This window comes from Orcinus orca, chromosome 3, assembly GCF_937001465.1.
Source record: "Orcinus orca chromosome 3, mOrcOrc1.1, whole genome shotgun sequence".
Classification (NCBI taxonomy): Eukaryota; Metazoa; Chordata; class Mammalia; order Artiodactyla; family Delphinidae; genus Orcinus; species Orcinus orca.
The window spans coordinates 124,574,568-124,594,199 of NC_064561.1; the positions used below are offsets into that span (position 1 = coordinate 124,574,568).

The 19,632-nt window shown below is 44.3% G+C and overlaps 1 protein-coding gene across 7 annotated transcripts in view; it reads right to left on the reverse strand.

Moving 5' to 3' along the window:
• PDE8B (phosphodiesterase 8B) overlaps positions 1-19,632 on the reverse strand; it is a 385,418-nt gene that overhangs the window by 246,402 nt on the left and 119,384 nt on the right. For 2 of the 7 annotated variants that reach the window (XM_049707738.1, XM_049707737.1), the window contains exon 1: positions 10,733-11,394. The exons of 4 other annotated variants lie outside the window; for them this stretch is intronic. In XM_049707738.1, coding sequence (XP_049563695.1) covers positions 10,733-11,071 — 339 coding nt within the window. In that variant the 5' untranslated portion in view covers positions 11,072-11,394. Of the gene's footprint in view, positions 1-10,732; positions 11,395-18,874; positions 18,956-19,632 lie in introns of those variants that run through there. One more of the 7 variants, XM_049707744.1, reaches the window with a different exon arrangement.

A 19,632-nucleotide genomic window follows, 5' to 3' on the forward strand; every position in this document is an offset into this window, starting at 1 on the left:
GATTCATAATGTTACTCAGCAAGCAGAGGACCAAGTGAAACATCCTTGTTACCTTAGGAGAATGGTAGAGAATCAACTCATTATTTTGATAACTGGAAATAAGAGGGAAGATTGACGCATTTAACCTGCCTTTCGCATATAAATTGTATCCCAGGGAAACCAACTAACTGATGAGGGGAGGTTTTTCTTCTTAGAGATGTTGCAGCTAATAAGTGAAGGAAAGGATGCAACAGGAATATCACCATTTGACACCCCCAATGATAAATGGATGTAAACAAAGATCGTTAATACTGGTTAGCATCACAGCAAAAAGACAGGCACAGTGAAAACAAACAAAACAAACAAACAAACAAGAAACAAAAAAAGCAAACATTGTATATTTCCTGCTGTAAGAACATGGTATCACTGAAAACGTATTCTCGCCCCACTTCTACCCCTCAAAATTGAGCATAATTGAACCAAAACTCTAAAAATAACTGCAAGTTTCTAACAAACAGAGAAGGCAGGGAAACATGTTAGACACATGCCACAGGAATGCAAAAAGCAAACTGCAGACTGGGGGAATATCCACAGGACAAACAACCCAAGGTCCTGAACAAAGTAACCGCAAGTGGAAAAAGAGAGAGTGATGGGGAACCTATAGATTAAGAGGGACTTAAGAAATAAACCAACCAATCGCGATGAATGAGTCTTATTTGGATACCAACAAATTGTAAAAAATAATAAGACAATTAGAGACAATTAGAAAACTGTGATTGATATTAAGTAGCTGCTGTAGACTGAATGTTTGTGCCCCTCCCCAGTTCATATGTTGAAATCCTAACCCGCAATGTGATATTAGGAGGTAGGACCTTTGGGAGGTGATTGGATCATGAGGGCAGATGCCCTTATAAAAGTGACCCCAGAGAGCTCCTTCACCCCTTCCTCCATGTGAGGACACAATGAGATGATGGCTGTCTGTGAACTAGGAAGCAGTTCCTCACCAGACTCCGAATCTGCTGGCACCTTGACCTTGGACTTCCCAGCCTCCAGATGTAAATTTCTGAGTCCATAAGCCACACAGTCTATGGGATTTTTGTTATAGCAGCCAGAACTAAGACAGTAGCTATTAAATTTTTTGGTGTAGAGTGGTTTTATGACTTTTTAAAACAAAGAATTCTTAGATTTTAAAGATACAGACTGAAATATTTGTAGATGAAACAGAAAATAAGTGCCTAAAAGAAACGAGACAATTCAGTGCCTTTGGAGGTGAAACAGCACAATGAAGAGTACTGGCAGTAACTCTGAGTCCCTAGCTGCGGGGTCCTGGTCAAGTCACTACAGCCCCCGGCACCCCAGCTCTCTCCCTACCAATGTGGGGCAAAAACACCACCTGAGCCCCTCACCTCCTCAGAACACCGAGGATCACTTAGGATAATGACTCCCTGAGGGAACTGCACAGGTTCTTCCTCATCTGCTTCATCACCTTCTAATTAAACCCACTTCTCCCAAAGGACATGCGTATAAACGAAACGCTAGTTCTAATTCAATTTTGTTTCTCTCACAACACTGTAAATATATTCCAGCCACATAATGGGCTAACTACTTTTTTTGAGCTAACCTAGAAACCTAAATGCCACGTATAACACTGTTTCTATATGAAAACCCTTTCCCAATACCAACTGGATTCTTTACAAAGTATGTTTGTCATATAATCTGCATATAAGAGTGAGCGTTACATTTTACATTAATCCAAAGCATTTCCTGATTCTTTTTTCAGATTCAACTTTCTCACCTTTGACACAGAATTGGTTCTAGTCTTGGGCTCCTCCTCCGTTTCCCTTCTTGAAAATCTCAACCAACAAAGGGGAGAGGGGAATGTGCCTGCAATACTCCTCCCAGCCATGGCCACCCCCGGGAGGTGAGGGCAGTGAACAAAGCTTCCTTCCCCTCACCAGCTCCTCCCAAAGGGATGAAGAGGAAGCCTCCACGATCAGAGTCAGCCAGTCCTGACATCTCACTGTCCTAGTGGGCCAGATCACTGCAGGCAAAGGTGCTGGGCTTTCACCCAGGTGGCAGCTCACCTGGGTTCCGCGTATGGTGGAGTACATGGGCAGAGAGGCCGACCACAGGGACAGAGGGTCTGTGGTGGTTCAGTGTGTAAGGAGTCCCGGAACTGGCTTTGCAGACCCTGCCTTATAGATTTGGGTGGAAGAGGGCAGGAAGCCTCATGCAACCCTGTCTGTCTGGTGGGAAGCCACCACTTCCCAGAGCACGCACCAGGCAATTTCACCTGTGCTTGCCCAGCCACTGACAAAGCTGATCCTTTGCTCTGTTCTCTCTTTATTTGGCCATCACTGTCTTGAGAACCACTCTCTCGAGGGAACTGTGCAAAGGAGATATCGTAGACAGAGTTTGTATCAGATCGTGGGGAAAAGAGAAACTTTCAGCTCCAGCTACCGCTCAGTTCAAAGTGCTACTTATCCTTCTAAAACATCACCCAGTGAAACACCTTTTGCTTTCCTCACAGTCACCCAGCTTATAGGCCAAGACTGTCAATCAGCTTCTTAAGCTGAAAATGAAAAGGCCTCATATGACCCAAAGACCGCTTGTGGGTGAGGGGTTTGGGCCGTTGGGTCATTATTGGCCTTCATAAACTGGTCCCTTCCTCTCCATCTGGCCACTGCTTTTGAAGCTTCCTCAGCAGGAACTCGGAAAAGGACAAAAGCCCCATCAACCCTGAAGTCATCACCTTCCAGGTCCAGAGCTTTAACGTTATTTATGGATCTGATGTCAGAAAACGGCACTTTTCTTTTTATCCATGTTAACCTGTGTGATAGGTTACTAAGAAGTTTTCCTATAAAAAGTTCCAAAATTTGGGGTCTTCCCTCCTTTTTGTGACTCACACAGGCAACTGGATCCCTGTAGCTAATCATTATACCTTCTCTAAGAGGAAAAGGTGTTAGATTTACAGTGTATCATTTTTCCAACAATATACTACATGTGACAGCACCTGAAATGCCACAACATAAAAACCAACAGAGCTTTTCCAAAATGGCTTTAAGTCCAATTATAGATTAAGATTTCAGGTTACGTGTTTACACCAAAGAAGAATTCCACATGGAACCACCCCAAGATAACACGAAGGCCCTGAGCTTTCAAGGCAGAAGCCTGATGCAGGTCCAACAGTCAAGGAACCCAAACGCCAGCTTGGGCCTTTGACTGGCTAGATTCTATTGTGTCATCTCCTTTGGAAATCCAATTGACTCAGACCACACCCAGCGGTTTCCAAAGCTTCAGGGTAGCATGTCTATATATAAATCCAGTTAGTCACCTACATTGGCCAAATCAATCTACTTGAAAGTGGGATAAATTTTCCAATAAAAAACAAACTCTGTGTTTCAAAAATATCTAAATCTAAATAAGCAAACTTTCATTTTAATTACCAAAACAGAAATCATAGCAACCACAAGCTTAATAGCAGCTAATATTTGTACAGTACTTAACAAAGTGCCAAGTCCTGGGCAATATGTTCTACCAAAGCTTTCTCCATTTTACATTCTCCACTCATCTCAAAACAACACTCCAGTGTGAGCTAATAGACAGGGTGACGGTGAATCTATAACAGGAAAAACCTCACCCGCAAGGCCCTCTGATTGCTCCCCACCTCCCGTCCTACCACTCTATTCTAAATAACTGTGATTCCAGTACCAGCTACGCTTGGGCCTTCAGGCCTGTGTAAAAGGCAATAAAGCTCAGTGGTTAAGAACTTGGGAGTTGGATTCAGACAACCTTGTATTCAAATTTCAGCCCCCACCTTGAGCAATGTATTGTACCTCTGCAGCCTTGTTTTCCTCCTCTGTAAAATGGGAATGATAATTTGCGGCTCACATATATAAAGTACTCCACAAATAGCAAGACTTTAATAGCTAATGTTACTACATCTACTCTACACAACTTGTTGCAAAATGTACAAACCACACATGAAAACTGGAATCTCCTTGGAAGTATGAGACAACCACGACAAGTTTTCTGTCAGTGATGGATTATCTGAAAGCAAAATCATCTCTTGATTTTCATTAAACCAATCACAAGCTTCTAAACTATTTTTCTGTGACCTGTCCCTGAGAAAGCAGAAAGGAGAAGCTGAAAAAAGTTGATGGTAAAGAATAAAGCATCAAAATCCTGAATAAAGCCTGGCTTTTATCTGCCAGTGGGAGAAGAGAGAAAATGGGGGAAAAGCTATTAGCAACCAAATCTAAACTAATCTATATTGCAACTTATTAAAAAGTGGTGTTTTCAAAAAAAAAAAGTGGTGTTTTCCATTAAAACATAAGTATCCAGACTTCCATTGTAAGATAATGGTGACACCTATTTTTTTTTAATTTTTAATTTAATTTTTACTTTAGATTGGTATATAGTTGATTTACAATGTTGTGTGAGTTCCAGGTGTACAGCAAAGTGATTCAGCTATACATATACATATATCCATTATTTTTCAGATTCTTTTCCCGCATAGGTTATTAAAGAATATTGAGTAGAGTTCCAGTCCTTGTTGATTATCTATTTTATACATAGTAAGGTAACATCTATTTTTAAAAATGAACTCCTGAACACATTAGAATATTTTTAAATGTTTTAAATATACATATTCTTGAGTGAAAATATCAGCTTATAAACACATAGTAAAACTCATTTATTAATGTTTTGAGGCTGTGGAGAGAAGGTGTAGAGAGCAAGAAAGTAAAAACTGAGCAAAAATAGAATAAATTGGCTAAGCTAGGTTCCTACTTAAGGAACTTCTCACCTAGAAAGAGTGCTATCACCCCCAACCCCTATCTCTGGGCTCTGAGATCGTGGGGAGAGGGGTCAGTGGGCAAAGAACAGAGGAAATGATAGAAACATGTCTGTTACACACTGAATGTTCGTGTCCTCCAAAATTCCTATGCTGCAGCCCTAAACCCTGACAATATTTGGAGGCAGGACTTTTGGAAGGTAATTAGGTTTAGATGAGGTCATGAGGGTGGGGTCCCCATGATGGGATTAGTGTCCTTCTAAGAGGAAGAAGAGAGAACAGAGCTTGCTTGCTTTCTGCCATGTGAGGACACAACAAGGAGATAGCTATCTGGAAGCCAGGAAGAACGCTCTCACAAAGCACCTTAATCTCGGACTTCCCAGCCTCCAGAACAGGGAGAAGGAAATGTCTGGAGTTTAAGTTGCCCTGTTTATGGTATTTTGTTATAGCACCCCAAGCTGACAAAGAAAATGTCTAAGCAGAGTCAGGGTGGAGAGTGAACTGAAAAGAGGAGGAGATGTTTTCAGCAATATCTTGGAGGTCTCCACACAAGACAAGTGGGCATTCTTTAACATCATTAGTCATCAGACAGGAAATATAAACAATAAATTAAGTGGCTATTTTAAAAATGCCATTATTTTAGAAAATGATCAAAATTACTCATCTCAATTTGAGCTTCCCAGGGTATCTCTAATGATGTTGACCATCTTTTAACACTGGTTACAGAGGGCCTTCTGGGGGATGGTCAGGATATTCTCTCCTGTTCTGTAAAACCTCAATCAATGGGCTCCCTTGCCCTCTGGTTTCCAAGTGTGTTTGGACAAAGATGGTACCTCCTGAAAAGGAGAACAGTAGCATGGAGGTATTTACTCCCTTGGCTCCCCCTGCCAGGCCATAGGCCTCCAGTCACTGCATTCTTCCTTAAGACCGCAGCTTAGGGGGGCTTCCCTGTCCTATAGGCTTGGTTTCTCAGGTTCCCATAACCATTCCCTCCTGTGGCTTCTTTTAGGTGGTAACAGCACCCTCTTTTTCTAGTCTTAGGGTGCTTCATCATCATTTGCTGATTTCTTTTCATCTTGCCAACACATCTGAATCAATCCCTTCATTAGATTACTTTTCTTAAACTTTTGTGGATATGCAATCTGTTTCCTGTCCAGATACCATCTTATCGGGTGACAGGAAGGCCTGGTTGGTTGGTCTTGCCTCACCTAGGTGCAGGGTTTACTTACAGCCCTTTGATTGGTCATCAGCATCTCCCTTTTTTTTCCCCAACCAGAAGTCTCAACCCAGTTCAACGGCTGTCATCTTTCTGAGCCCCTGAATTCTCGATTTTACTTGCCCACTTGGCCCCTAAGTACTCACGTGCTCCTCTCCAACCCTGCTGGTTTCCCAGACCCTGGACTCTGTCTTCACACCTGGTGCTACAGGGCTCACTCCCTCCCTCCTATTCTGATTCCTGGCCTTCGCCCATCATAATCTGGTACCACAGGAGCTGTCTGGCCCTCACCAGCATGTCCTGTCCTGCTGCAGCCCAAGTCCTGCCTTGTGTCCACCAGGGTGGGACTCAGTAGAAAAGCATCACCTCTGAAAAGTAGCAGCTTGCTGTGTTACTTTCTGATTTGAGAACTGATTTACCAAAATCCAAAGGAAGAATTATCTGATAGTTCTTAAAAATTAGTGTGACTACTGAAGAAAGCAGTGAAAATTAGGAAAATTTGCTCAATGACTATAGTTCATGTGTTGGAAGAAAGGGAGGGCACTAAATTGTGATGAAATGAGCTATGGCAGAAAATAAACTAGGGCTTTACTAAAATTAAAACAAATAAACATGGTGAAAACGACTAGCAAGAACTCCAAGAGCTGAGAACTGAATAAGCCTATGGCGTCACATCAGCCCCTGTTTTAAGCTCCTCCCTTGGCTTGCAATTTCCCAGCATGCAGGACACAGCTCCAGCAGGGTAGAGGCATGTGAGGGATTGTGATGACAAAGGAAGACATCAGGACCTGCAAATCCCAACAGATCCTGAGGAGAATTTGAACCTCAAGAAACAAGAGTGGGCTACGTGGTCCAGCCCTCTCTCCACTTACAGACTTTCCAGCCAACCTTCCAGGCAGACTTCATGGATAGAGATGACAGGTGGCACATTACAAAAGTAAACTAAGATGACAGCAGGGCTGTGACTAGTAGTCCAAATACATGCAATGTGGTCCCATATACTCTGCTGGAGGTGGCCACACCTAATTCATCTGGCCCACAGACAGTCAATTTAATTAATTTAAAAGCAGTGATTCTCAAACTGTGGTCCCCAGATCAGCAAAACTAGCGTCTCCTAGAAGCCTGTTAGAAATCCAAATTCTCAGGCCCCACCCAAGACCTACTAAATTAGAAACTCTGGGAGTGGGACCCACCAATCTGTACTTTAACAAGCCTTCCAGGTAGTTCTGTTGTACACTAAAGCTTGAGGATATTGATTTAGAGAACAAAAATGATTTTTTTTTCCAAAATACCTCTGCCCCTCCCCAAAATAAAATCTCATTCATTATTTACCATAATGTCAGAAAATTATCTATTTATTTTCCCTTTATATATAGTCAACTTGAGATTATCCTCACTGATTCAGAAAACCATGGAAAGAATACTACAGAAGTAATGAATCACTGGCTTAGGCACACCCTTTTGCAATAGATTGACCATCCTCATTAGGCTTTGCTTACCAAACTTCGTGGATATTCCCTGAACCCCTAGTACAACAGAGTCTGGTACAAATACTGACTGCGTGAATAAATGAGCACAATGAATGGAGGAGATGGGGAACTGGTGAGGCTGCCTACCAGCACAAAATCACTTGCAAACTGAGAACGTCCTGCGTCTGATCCACAAAATAGTTAAACTACACAGAGATGGCTGCAAGTTGACTGAACTGTCAACAAAGACTCTTTTCTACAACTGGCTGCCTAGTCCCGGATGCCTCTCCAGCCACAACAGCTGGGATGAGAAAAGAAGACTTGTAAGAATCCTCAGATTTTCCCGGGGAGAGGTTCAACCATCTCCTCTGAGGATTTCTGAACAAGAATTACAAAACTGGCACAATATCAGGAGTGAGCATTCTGCAGGATTCTCCTGTTGGAGTTACTATTTTTAAAAAGGCAAACAAGAGGAAGACAAATTGCTAGGAACCTGCATTTTTTACAGCAACTGGAAGACAAATCTAACTTCTTACCAGAAATGGAAATCCACATGATATCACTGTACTGCACATGAATTATTAATGTTTATCTTTTTTTTTGTAAATTAGGTATTCAGGAAGGTTCCTGTCGACATCATGTTTGACATCATAATGCTTCATCATTCTAAAAGCCTAATGAGATGAATTCTTGCAAGAAAACAGAGAGAGAAATCAAGTACACATTTCTGCACTCTGGGGAACACCAGAGACAAAGGAGATAATGAAGATATGGTTTATAATTGATGTACAAAGAGAAAGTTTTAAAAAATCTATTACAACCCCATCACCACTGTAAACAAGACCAAATGGCAAAGACTTTACTTTTCCACCTGAGCATTTTGGAAAAGGGAGGGTGTGGGGGGGGGGGCGGGGCATGACTAGCAACTATCTCAAACTCTTAAGGTAGAACAATTCTTCTAAAAAGAAATGAAAGTAATGTCTTTATAAAATTACCTTATCCACAAAAGAACATGGAACATGTGAAAACCGAAAAAGATACTATAACACTGAGTCACACGTCCTAAAAGGATACTATTAAATATATTAAAATAATTCTGTGATAATAATTCTGTGTGGTTTGTATAAATAAGAATTCTGGTCTCAAATCTATAGTTTCTGAGCTCTACACATGCAAATTAGTGTTGAATAAACTGAACCAGCAGTTTTAGTCCAACATTTCCAGCAGTGGGTTGGAATGAAATAAGCTCTTATTTGGAAATCTGGTTGATAAAGCAAAGTACGTTAAATTCGTACCCAGGTCAAGCCTTTTAACACTTCAGCCAAGTAGCAATGATATTTATACAACTTCATACTAGCTGCTAATAATTGGGACTTATTTTCCCTCCAGTTTTTATTTCATTTGGTCTCTAAGTAGCCTCTTGAGAGAAGTACTAAAACATAGAGAATGAGTTCATTCATTATTCTTTCTTTCACTGAACAAACATGGAGTAGCTAGAGGTGCCAGGTACTAAATTGGGATTCTTGCTACTCTGAAAGGCAAAAATACACAATTTCTCTTAAGCAAACCAAAAAGAGTATCACAGAGTTCATAAGTTGTCACCATTCTGAACTACTGCTTCATGTTTGCAAATTTCCTTTTCAACAAGAAGGCAAAGGATAGTCTTTATTGATAAAATTCCAATTTAATTATTTCACCAAATATAACATTTTAATCCCCTGAAATTACTCCTAGTGGTAACTTTATGTGAACTGGTGGGGGTGGGAGGGAGGGGAAACTTAACAAAAGAAAGTGTTCAGCACATACCTTTATAACAAATGTTCAATTAGTAGGTTGTACTGTCATGAGTCCAGGTCTCTAGTTCTTGGTTATTCTATCAATACACAGTTAACATTCAAAAGCTAGAAGAGAAAGCTTACACCTGGTACATAGTAGGTGCTCAATAAATGGTATTTGTATTATAATGAGTACATTATCATATTATATTACATGATTATTACCAGAGAAACTCTACAACTATAAGTAAACATCAGTTAAGCTTCATGTTACAAAATCAGATGCTGTTAAAGTAAGCTCACTAAAAGAACCTTTTGCTCTTCCAGACTGAGGTAAGCACATGTCATCCTTCTCTTAACTCCTCCACTGAGAGCTGACTTTATCCAATGAAGACTAGGAGCCTCCTCACACTAGCCGCCTCCAGTTGTTGAATAACTTTTCAAGTATTAACTATACAATCGTGCCTTTACCAAATAATCAATGGAACGATTCCTGGTAATTTACTGACCATGTAAAAACTGTGATTCTACCTCACATTAACAGTCATAGAGACATACTTCTTTTCCTCTGTACTGTGGGATGTGCCATTGTCCTGTTTGCTGTATAAGGATAAAAGGCCCAGTGGCCATATTTACACAATGAAAAACCTCTTGGATTTAATAGTATTTTGAGAACACACAGGAAGGCACTATTAAAATAATCATTTTTCTTCTGGTATTAAGAAATACTTAGTGACTGCTTTAATCACTTAATTTTTTCTAGTTCCTCAAAATTCCACTCTCCTGAAAGATGAGATGTATGTGCAGAATGAATCATCTTAAGACAGCTACACTGCATGGAAACCACTTCCCCTCACTGTAGCACAGCCGACCCTCCTCACTCACGACCCGATTCTCTCAATTATGTCCAAGACGCAGCCAACCCAAAGAAGTGATAAACAACAGGTTCCACTCAGGTCCTCTTCCTCCATCCCTCCATCCCTCAGAAACACCCTCATTCATTCACAAATCCCACACTCGGTCCCTGTGGCTGAGACTTCATGCAACCTGGCTGGTGTCTCCAGGTAAAAACCTGAACACGAGGGCACTATAGTACCGTTGCACCGAGTCTGCACCATTCACCTACGAGCCACGCAAATCCAACCCGGAGCTCAAATTTCATTCAATGGGACTCGCCACCGAACGCTCTCAATGATGCCCACCCCTCCTCCTGAGTTGACCCAGCCCAGCCTTCTCCACCTCAGTGAGAAACGGGCCAGCCCACCTGCTTCCCTTCTCCACCCGGTGCCCCAGAACCAGCGCCCCGGACCCCTCCAGGGGTCTTTAATGCTCACATTTCCCGGGCCCTCATCACCCCCATAAATGAAAAGTAAACTCCTCCTTAGTGACAACCTCCCCAAACCAACCACGTCACGGCCACTCAACTCCGCCGGAGCCCCCTACCCGCCGGACGGGGCAGGCGGCCCCCTTCCAGCCCGGGCCGGAGCCCGGCGTTTACCTTGACGCTGGTGTAGCTGGTCTGGGTCTCGGCCTCCGCGCTGCTGCAGCAGTGGCGACTCCGGCCCCTGCAGGTGGTCGCCGCGGGGGCCGTGGAGCCCGCGCTGCTGCCGCTGCCCAGCTCACCGCGGGCCCTGCGGCCGCGGGCGGCACCGGGGGGCCAGGACGCGCGGCTCGGGGGGATGGCGTCGGCGGCGTCGGTCTGGACGAAGAGGCCGTGCAGTGGGGCCGCGGGGCCCTGCGACACGCTGGTGGTCTGGCGGGGCGAGTTGGACTCGTCCGAGTCCCGGCAGTAGATCACGCCGCTCTGCGAGACGTGGATGCTGGGGGCGCAGCCCATCCCTCTGCCGGGGTCCCTCGAGCGCCCGCCCGCTCCCCCGGCCGCCGGGCCCCAGCGCCGCGGCGGCCACCTGCAGTGAGGGGGCGGGCGCCTTGGCGGCGGCGCCCGGACCGCTCGCCCCCCGGCCTCTCTGGCCGCCGCTCCGTCGGGCTCGCCGCGGCACCCTTCGCCGGGCCTCCTGGGGCTGCGCGCGTCACCCCAACTTTCCCTTCTGGGCCATCTTCCTCCCCGAGCGGGAGAGCGCGCACACACAGCGCCCCGCGCGCACGGGTGGCCGCCACCCTCCCCGCCGCGGCGCCCCAAACGAGCTCGCTGCGCCTCCGCCCTCCCCTCCGCCCTCGGCCCGCGCCGCCGCCCAGCTCGACCTCGCCGGGCTCCCGCGGCCCCTGGGCCAGAGCACCGCCCGCCCGCCTGAACCTCTTTCCCTACTTTCGGTCCGCGCGCGCGTCTCCCTCCCTCCTTCCTTCCCTCCCGCCCGCCTTCCTCTGCGGCGCCCTCACTCCGCAGCCGCCGCCACTCGGGCCCCGCTGCGCCCCTCGGCCCCGCCCGCCGCTCCCCGCGCTCTCCAGGGCTGAGCAGAGAGTGCCCGCCGCCCGGCTCGGCCCCCGGGGCCCCAGGGCGCGGCAGCGTGCACCACGCCTCGGCGCCCTCCCCTCCTCCGCTGTCCAGAGGCCTCATCCCTCCTGCACCCGTCCCGGGGCCGCCCCCCGGTTCCCCAGCCCCTCTTCCCCTCACGGCACACACCCCGGGCCGGCCCCGAAGGGCGGTGTAGCCTGGGGAGCCCCGCAACAAGCTTCTGGCCTTTCACGAACACGTTGCAACATCCCAGTAAAACACCACGATGCCCTGTAGGGACCCTTCAGACCATGCCCACCCATCTGACTTGCTCGCCTCCCAGTACACTCAGAGCATTGAGGAGAGAATTCATGCCTCCATAGTCCCCCGCTTCCCCACGCACTCTGAAGGCTGAGCTGGATGGCGGGCGACCCAGTCTTCAAACGAAGTCCCTTCCATGTCTACTCATCATCTGGAGGTCAAGCCAAGGGACGAGAGGCCCTGCAGAGGACCAAGCACTTGAACACACAAATTCTACGATCCAAAGAAAGAACAGAAAGAAGCTGTTCGCGTGGTTCTTGGATTTCTCCTCCAGAGTTTTCACCTCTTCCTTGGGTGTCACTAAATTTTCACCCTGGCTTCTACTCCATCCAGCCTCCCGTTGTCCACTGCTCTGCCTGACACCCCAGGCTGGGCTGTCAAAACTGCCTCCCCTCACTCCCCTGAGTGAGGCTACACAGCTTCACACGAGGGGAGCAAGAATACCTTCAGAAGAAGGCTGCTTATCATCGTCTCCGCTGTGCAATCGGGGTTAGCGCTTCGAGGCACCACTGCTCATTCATTCATTGGTTTTTTGAGTGGATCCTGCCTGCTGCCACAGCATCGCATGGATAGTCCAAGGAAGGACTCAACAGTAGAGTTGCTTATAAGGTTAAAGGCAAGAACACAGAGTCCTGATGCAAAGCACAAAGAAGTATCCAATTTAAAATAATTTTTTTGGTTCCTCCCTCCCTTTCTCTCCCCCTAACATCAAATTTGGGAATGGCTGGATCAAGACTTTATCTTACAGCTTCTAACCTTCATAGAGAAGCAAATCTCAAACTCAGATATACAGAGGAGAAAGAACTAACCTAACCTAAGCTAACCTAAGTCTTCTACTTCTGTTTCCCTTCTCCGTTTAACCCTAGAACTTTCCAACTTTTGGTCTCTTTAAAAATATATATATTTGATGACATGAAAAAGTGTATCTCTAGTTAATGCAGAGAAAGTCTATATTTTCTAATGGACAGGCAAATTGCTCATAAAATTTCTGTGCATGTTGGGTTTCCCAAGAAGCAGATCCTGAAATGGTGTTTAGCAGGCATAAGGTTTATGAGTAAATACTCTAGGACCCTAATCAACATCTGGAAGGAAAGGAGGGAGGGAGGGAAGTAGGAGGGGGGAGTGGAGATTGAGCAGGGAGAAACTGAGCTAGAATACAGCCTCACTAAAAGCCTCAGGCAACCCTGCAGGGAAAAATTCTGAAATGGGATGATGCATCAGAGTTGCCCTGAATTGGGTCTAGGATAGGCCTTTATACTCTTACGTGGATCAGCAGTTACTTGCAGGCCACCACAGTAGCCTTGGGCCAGGTGGCTCTCTTCAGCTGAGGCGATCCCCTTATGAGACTGACAGCTGAGCAGAGGGCGATCTGCTGGCAGCACTCCTCCAGCTGAAGGAATAAGTCCTTCTTTCCTGGCATCGTAGCTTCCATCACAGTTCCCTTCCATGCTCCCTTGTCCCTATCCATGCCTGTAAGAATACCACATTAAATGGTCAAGACTGAGATATAGGGACAGTCATCCATTTGAAATAGGCCTAAGCCTGATGGCTGACATCTGCTCTACTTCCAAGGGACCATTCAGAATCTGGGCAAACATCATTAGAGTTAAATTACAAAAGCACTAGTCTCCCTGATGCAATGTTAGGTCAGGAGTTACTGGTTCCTAAAGTTTCTCTATGATTCTCTCATATACTCCCATTTCAGTCATTATCCTTCACAGAGCTACCAGTCAATGTCAGCCTTTTTTGACATTTAGAGCCATGCTAATTCTCAGGCCATATGTCTACTTCTTCAGAGTTTTCTCTAGGAATGTGGTTACTATGATGAAAGCTCCCAGAGAAGAGAAAAGTGCCAGTCACTCGCCGAGGCTTTGAAGGCAAGAAGATTATGATAAAACAGAAATTACAACCAATCTTCTGGTGGAGAACATTAGGAGCTGAGTCATGAAGGGACAAGTCACCCAGAAGCAAATTTAGGAAAAAAAAAAAATTAGAAGCAAAATTAAAAAAAAAAAAAGATTAAGACTTGAGAGAGGTAAATAACCCCTAGGTGGCTATTGAACAGGACTGAGCTCTTTAGTATGTTAACTGACCATTACTTATTGGGTTGGGACCGGAGCCTTTCACTGAATATGAGTTTTTGCAGGAGCAGAAGAGGGAATGGGGGAAATGCACTAGCTATAAATTCTTCCTCCCATTCCCAGAGCAGCCAATAGCTTCAGTATCTTTCTCAGACCTAGCTTCCACTGCCAATTCTGGCTTAGTGAAAGGAAAAAAATAATGTATCCCTATAATCTCCACCAAGTGTTCTCAGTGGGAATGTGTAACCTGCCCCCATCGCTGGCACAAATCTGGTCACTGAAACATGCAGAAGCGTGCAAGCGGAGGAAAAATGGTTTAACTGAAATCGTTCCCTAGCTAAGCTCTGAGGCCTGAGTTCTTGCTCCTGTAAGTGATTTCTGGACCAATTCCCATGTCACAATTTCAGTGCATTCCACAATAACCGCGAAGTCTACAAGTTCAGACACTGCAGATAAAATTTAGGCTCAAGTTACAGAATAAGGCCAGAAAAACCAACATTATAAAAAAATTTGAGTTAAGAAAATTTAGCTACAGCCAATGTCCAAGAAAGAAATCAAACAGCGAAGTAAATCAGAAATTTCTTCTAAACCTCAGAAATGTCCAGGGTCAGCTGAACGGCTTGTATGTTTTATACTGATGGCAAACAAGAGCTGATTTCAGAATTATGACCCAGAAGTACTGCAAGACCCTGAACAATTAAGGTCCCTTCCCATTCTAAATTGGTATAACTCTTCCAGAATTCCTCTAAAGAAGAATAAAATGTGACTAATCCATTTTGAGTGATTCTTAACCATAAAGGTTAAAACAATTGCAGCTTTCAGATTAATCTTTAGGTAATCAAACATTTAATCAACCAATCAACCTTACAGAACTCTGAATTCAAACTTTATTCCTAATGGTGGAGCTTACTGGAAGTCTAACCACCTGATAAGTGAAACGATACAGTTTATTAGGTAGCCTGGCACAGTGGAAGGTTCACTGAACTCAGAGTGAGAAGGGCGAACTTGAAACTTGTGCTGCTTCTTGTAGCTGTGTAACCTCCAGCAAGTCACTTAACCTCTGGGCCTCAATTTCCTACATCATCGTCAACGTCTCTAAATCACCAACATTTGGGGATGCTGTGAATTTTTTACTTTATTAAATTATTTTAAATTTAGAACAGTGGAATTTTTGACCTGAAAGAGTAGTCCTCAACCTAACTGCTCATCAGAATCACCCTGAGGAATTTGCCAGAAACACAGCAGCTTCCTGATCCCATCCCAGAGACTTGGAGGCCGGCGTCAAGGGCAGGTCCAAAGAAGGTGAGTCCAGTGTAGCCTCTCCGCAGCCTCCTTTGGGGGACTAGAATAGAAGCTGAAGTCCTTACAAGAGCCTACAAAATCCTACCTGATGTGGCCCCTGCCCGGCCTTTCTCAGCTCTCTCCCCTCTCACCAGCACTCTCTCTTCTCCAGCCACATTGACCTCTTTGCTCTTTCCCCAAGACACCTAACAATACTAGCCAGGAGCCCTTCCCTCTGCCAATTACGCTGTCAAAAAGGACAGGGCTACCTTCCTCACTTCCCTTAAGTCTCTGCTCAGATGCTGCCTTCTGAGCATCTGAGTAACTCTTATTTATCCCTCCACTGTCCCCCCACCACTCCTGATTTCCCACCCCCTGCTCTGTTTTTCTTATTCCATAGCACTTATCACTTTCCAATTTATTATATAATTAGCTCATTTATCATTATGTTCATTTTCTATCTTCCCCCACTAGAGAGTAGTCTTCACTACGGCAGGGATTTTTTGGTTTCCTATTCACTGATGGACCAAATTCCTAGTGCCTGGCATACAGTACATGCTGAAATATTTGTTGAATGAATGAATGATTTTTTCTCACTTCTTCCTTTTCTGTCTTTCTCTTCTCTTAACTGTTATACCTCAAAATGGAAGGGGTTTGGGTTTTTTCTTTATTGAGTAGAGAACATATGTTCTATGTTTTTGGTTTTTAAAGCCGTGAATGCCTTGACCTGATAATCCTCCTTTTGGCAATATACATCAGAAAAAGTCAAAAGAATAAAACAATAACTTATACAAAGATGTTGCAACACTATTTACAATAATGAAATCTAAATGGAGATAATCTAAACCAAACACTTAGGGAATAGCTCAACAAATTACACTAGCAGTCAGAATACCGCTATTGAAATGTGTATGGATTAAATATTTATATATAGTATATGTAGATTGATTACAACTATGGGAAATGCATGTCTATCTGTTGAGGTTCATAAGTGAATGTAAAGTGATATAGGTAAGAAGTTGGAGAACGGCAAATTTCTTTTTGTGAAAAACTATTTTACTGGGACTTCCCTGGTGGTGCAGTGGTTAAGAATCTGCCTGTCAATGCAGGGGACACGGGTTCAAGCCCTGGTGTGGGGAGATCCCACATGTCGCGGAGCAACTAAGCCCGTGCACCACAGCTACTGAACCTGCGCTCTAGAGCCCGCGAACCACAACTACTGAGCCCACATGCCACAACTACTGAAGCCCACGCACCTAGAGCCCGTGCTCCGCAACAAGAGAAGCCACCGCAGTGAGAAGCCCACGCACCACAACAAAGACTAGCCCCCGCTCGCCGCAACTAGAGAAAGCCCGCGCACGGCAACAAAGACCCAACACAGCCAAAAATAAATAAATAAATAAATGAATAAATTGATTAATTAATTAATTAAAAAAAAACTATTTCACCAAATACACAAATAATGTACATGAATGAGCATCATGTTTCTTAATTCTCTCCTCAAAAATATTTTAGCTAAGTATTTTTTAAAATATTTATTATTTATTTATTTATTTGGCTGCACCAGGTCATAGTTGCGGCACACAGGATCTTCGTTGCTGTGTGTGGGACAATTAGTTACGTCATGCGGGCTCTTAGTTGTGGCATGCATGCAGGATCTAGTTCCCTGGCCAGGGATGGAACCCGGGCCCCCTGCATTGGGAGCGTGGAGTCAACCACTGGACCACCAGGGAACTCCCTAGCTAACTATATTTTCTTTTATGGACTCCCACTGATTTTTTTTCTTTCAGACAGAAGGTAGAAGATGGAAAAAATTAAAGAAGGAAAAGGATCAGACATAAATGGAGACAGAAATAATTTCTCTGTCTTTTACAAATTTCTCTGTAATTTACAAAGGAAATACAAAACCAGAGGCACAGAGACACAAAGGTACAGAGGCTAAAAGAAAGTGAGAGTCAAAAAAAGACATGGGAACCATTTTCATGGTGAAATATTCCTACCAAGTGGATTTACAGCTCTTTTAAGGAAGTAAAAAAATAAGTTGTAAGTTGTATGTTTAACTGTAAATGTATCATTTTTTGGACCTTTTACCACAGACCAAGTGAAATTTAGGAGAAGGTTTGGCCCACAGGATAGTTTTCCCAAGCCAGTTGTAGAATATGCAAAAAGAGATGCAGGAAGGTGATTCAGCCAACATCTGACTTTTTTAGGTTAACGTCACCAAACATGGAATCCACTGAACACTGGGCCCTGAATCCATGTACTCAAAAGTGATCTGACCATTAACAAGAACACCATGGCGGGGGGCCTGGGGGGGCGCAGCGGCAGGCTGCATCAGCCCTGGAGAGGGGCCTCCAGAGTCTTCTTGTTACTCATCTTCAGAATTCTCCTGGACTCAAATAGTTAGACTATGAAAAATGAAATATTCATTTCCAAAAATCTTGTGAATACATTTCACAAGAGCATCAGGCATAAAAGAATATACAAATGAAGCACGAGGTACAGCCTTACTCCAAAGGATCTTCTAGAGCAATCAGGGAGATGAGACTTACACACAAGAAGTGACAGAGCATAATACATGAGCTGACACTCAAGGCATAAGAGCAAAAATGAGCAGTACCGGCAATTCTTTTTAGTAGTTATGACAACTGGGGAAGGCTTGCTGGAGAAGGGGACATGTCAGTTGGACCTCAACCAGAGGTTGAGGACTTTTCAAGCAAGGGAAAGAGCATGAGCAAAGGCACAGAGGCAGAATTTACCTTGGTGGATCCAGAAGACAGTGAGCAGATGAGATAACGAGACAGTGTCTCCTGAGGTGGGGATGGTAAGGTTGGAAGGGGAAGAAAGAAGACAGAAAATGGAAGACTGAAAATTCTCCTATATGTAGTGGAAGTCAATGTAGGTCCTACCACCCTTAAGGAAACTCCCCATGTAAAAATCTAGATTTAGAAACAAATTCTTGTCTTGCAAAATAAGTTTGTGTTTGCCAAATGGTTAAACATTGGCTTTCTAAAAAAAATAGTAGACTGCATGGCTTCAGTGAATACTTTTCTACAGCACTATAATTTTGGGGGGTATTCAGTCAGGGTTTAAATTATTAATTCACTCTGATTTGACTTAAGCTATATAATATATAAAGCAAAGCACATTTGTTTCTAAATTAGTGTGACATTTCCTCAATGCTTCACGGCTAATAAAATAAAAAAAGGTTCAGGATTTTAAGCAGGTCCTCCTCTATGTGTACACACACTTTGCTAAGCTCTAAAAGATTCCATTACACTATGTGATGCTAATGTCATTCATTCACTCATTCATTCCATCAAATATTAACTGAGGGGCTACCATGTATCAGACACTAACTGGGCACTGGGAAACGAGACAGAAACAGTCTCTTCTATAGAGTTAGAATACGATGGGGGGATTGGAAGGACAAACACACACTACAGTTCTCTGGTAGTGGTGAAGCTTGTACAGGGATTCAAAATACATTGATGTGATAGAGAGGGGGTAGGTTATGGATGTTTTCTCAGAGGAGGTGACATTTAAGATTCTCAAAAAACCTTACCAAAGGAGTATCGGTCTTGTCATCTACCCATCCACCAATCCACGCAATAAGAAGACTGAGCACCCACCACTGTGCCAGGTCCTGAGAGGGACGCAAAGAAGGAACATCCTCAGTACCCACTCTCAGACAGTTCTATCAGGAACACAGAACACACCCAGAGAAGTGTGTTAACACTTGCTTTGGAAAAATAACCCAAGCGCAGAGAGAAAGATCACTGTGGGTGGAGTGATGCAGAAGATGTCACTGAGGAGTATGGCACTTGGAAGAAAGGGCGGTATTTGAATAAGTGGAAAAGAGGCCATTCCAGAGAGAATAATGTGAGCAAAGGCCTAGAGGTGGGCACACAAACTGAATGCTTGAAGAACAATGAAGTAGGTTATTCAAAAGGTGTGTGGTGTGGGGGAAGAGTATAGCATTATTTTGGCTGACAAGGTAGGCTCGGACCAGGGAACCAAATGCCAGAGTAAGGAGTTTGGCAAAATTCTAGTCATTGGGAATCACTGAGGTTTTTTCAGTAAGACTGTACCTTCAAAGTGCGAATTTACTGAGGTGAATCTGGTTGCATATTCAAGAAGGACTGGTGAAGGGAGTCTGGAATGAGGATCAGTAAGGCACGATAATAATCCAGGCATGGGATAATAGGGACTGTTCTGGATTTGGAGATAGGGCCATTAGGGAGGTAATTACAGTAAAATGAGGTCATAAGGGTGAGGCCCTAATCCAATAGAACCCATATCCTTAGAAGAAGAGGAAGCGAC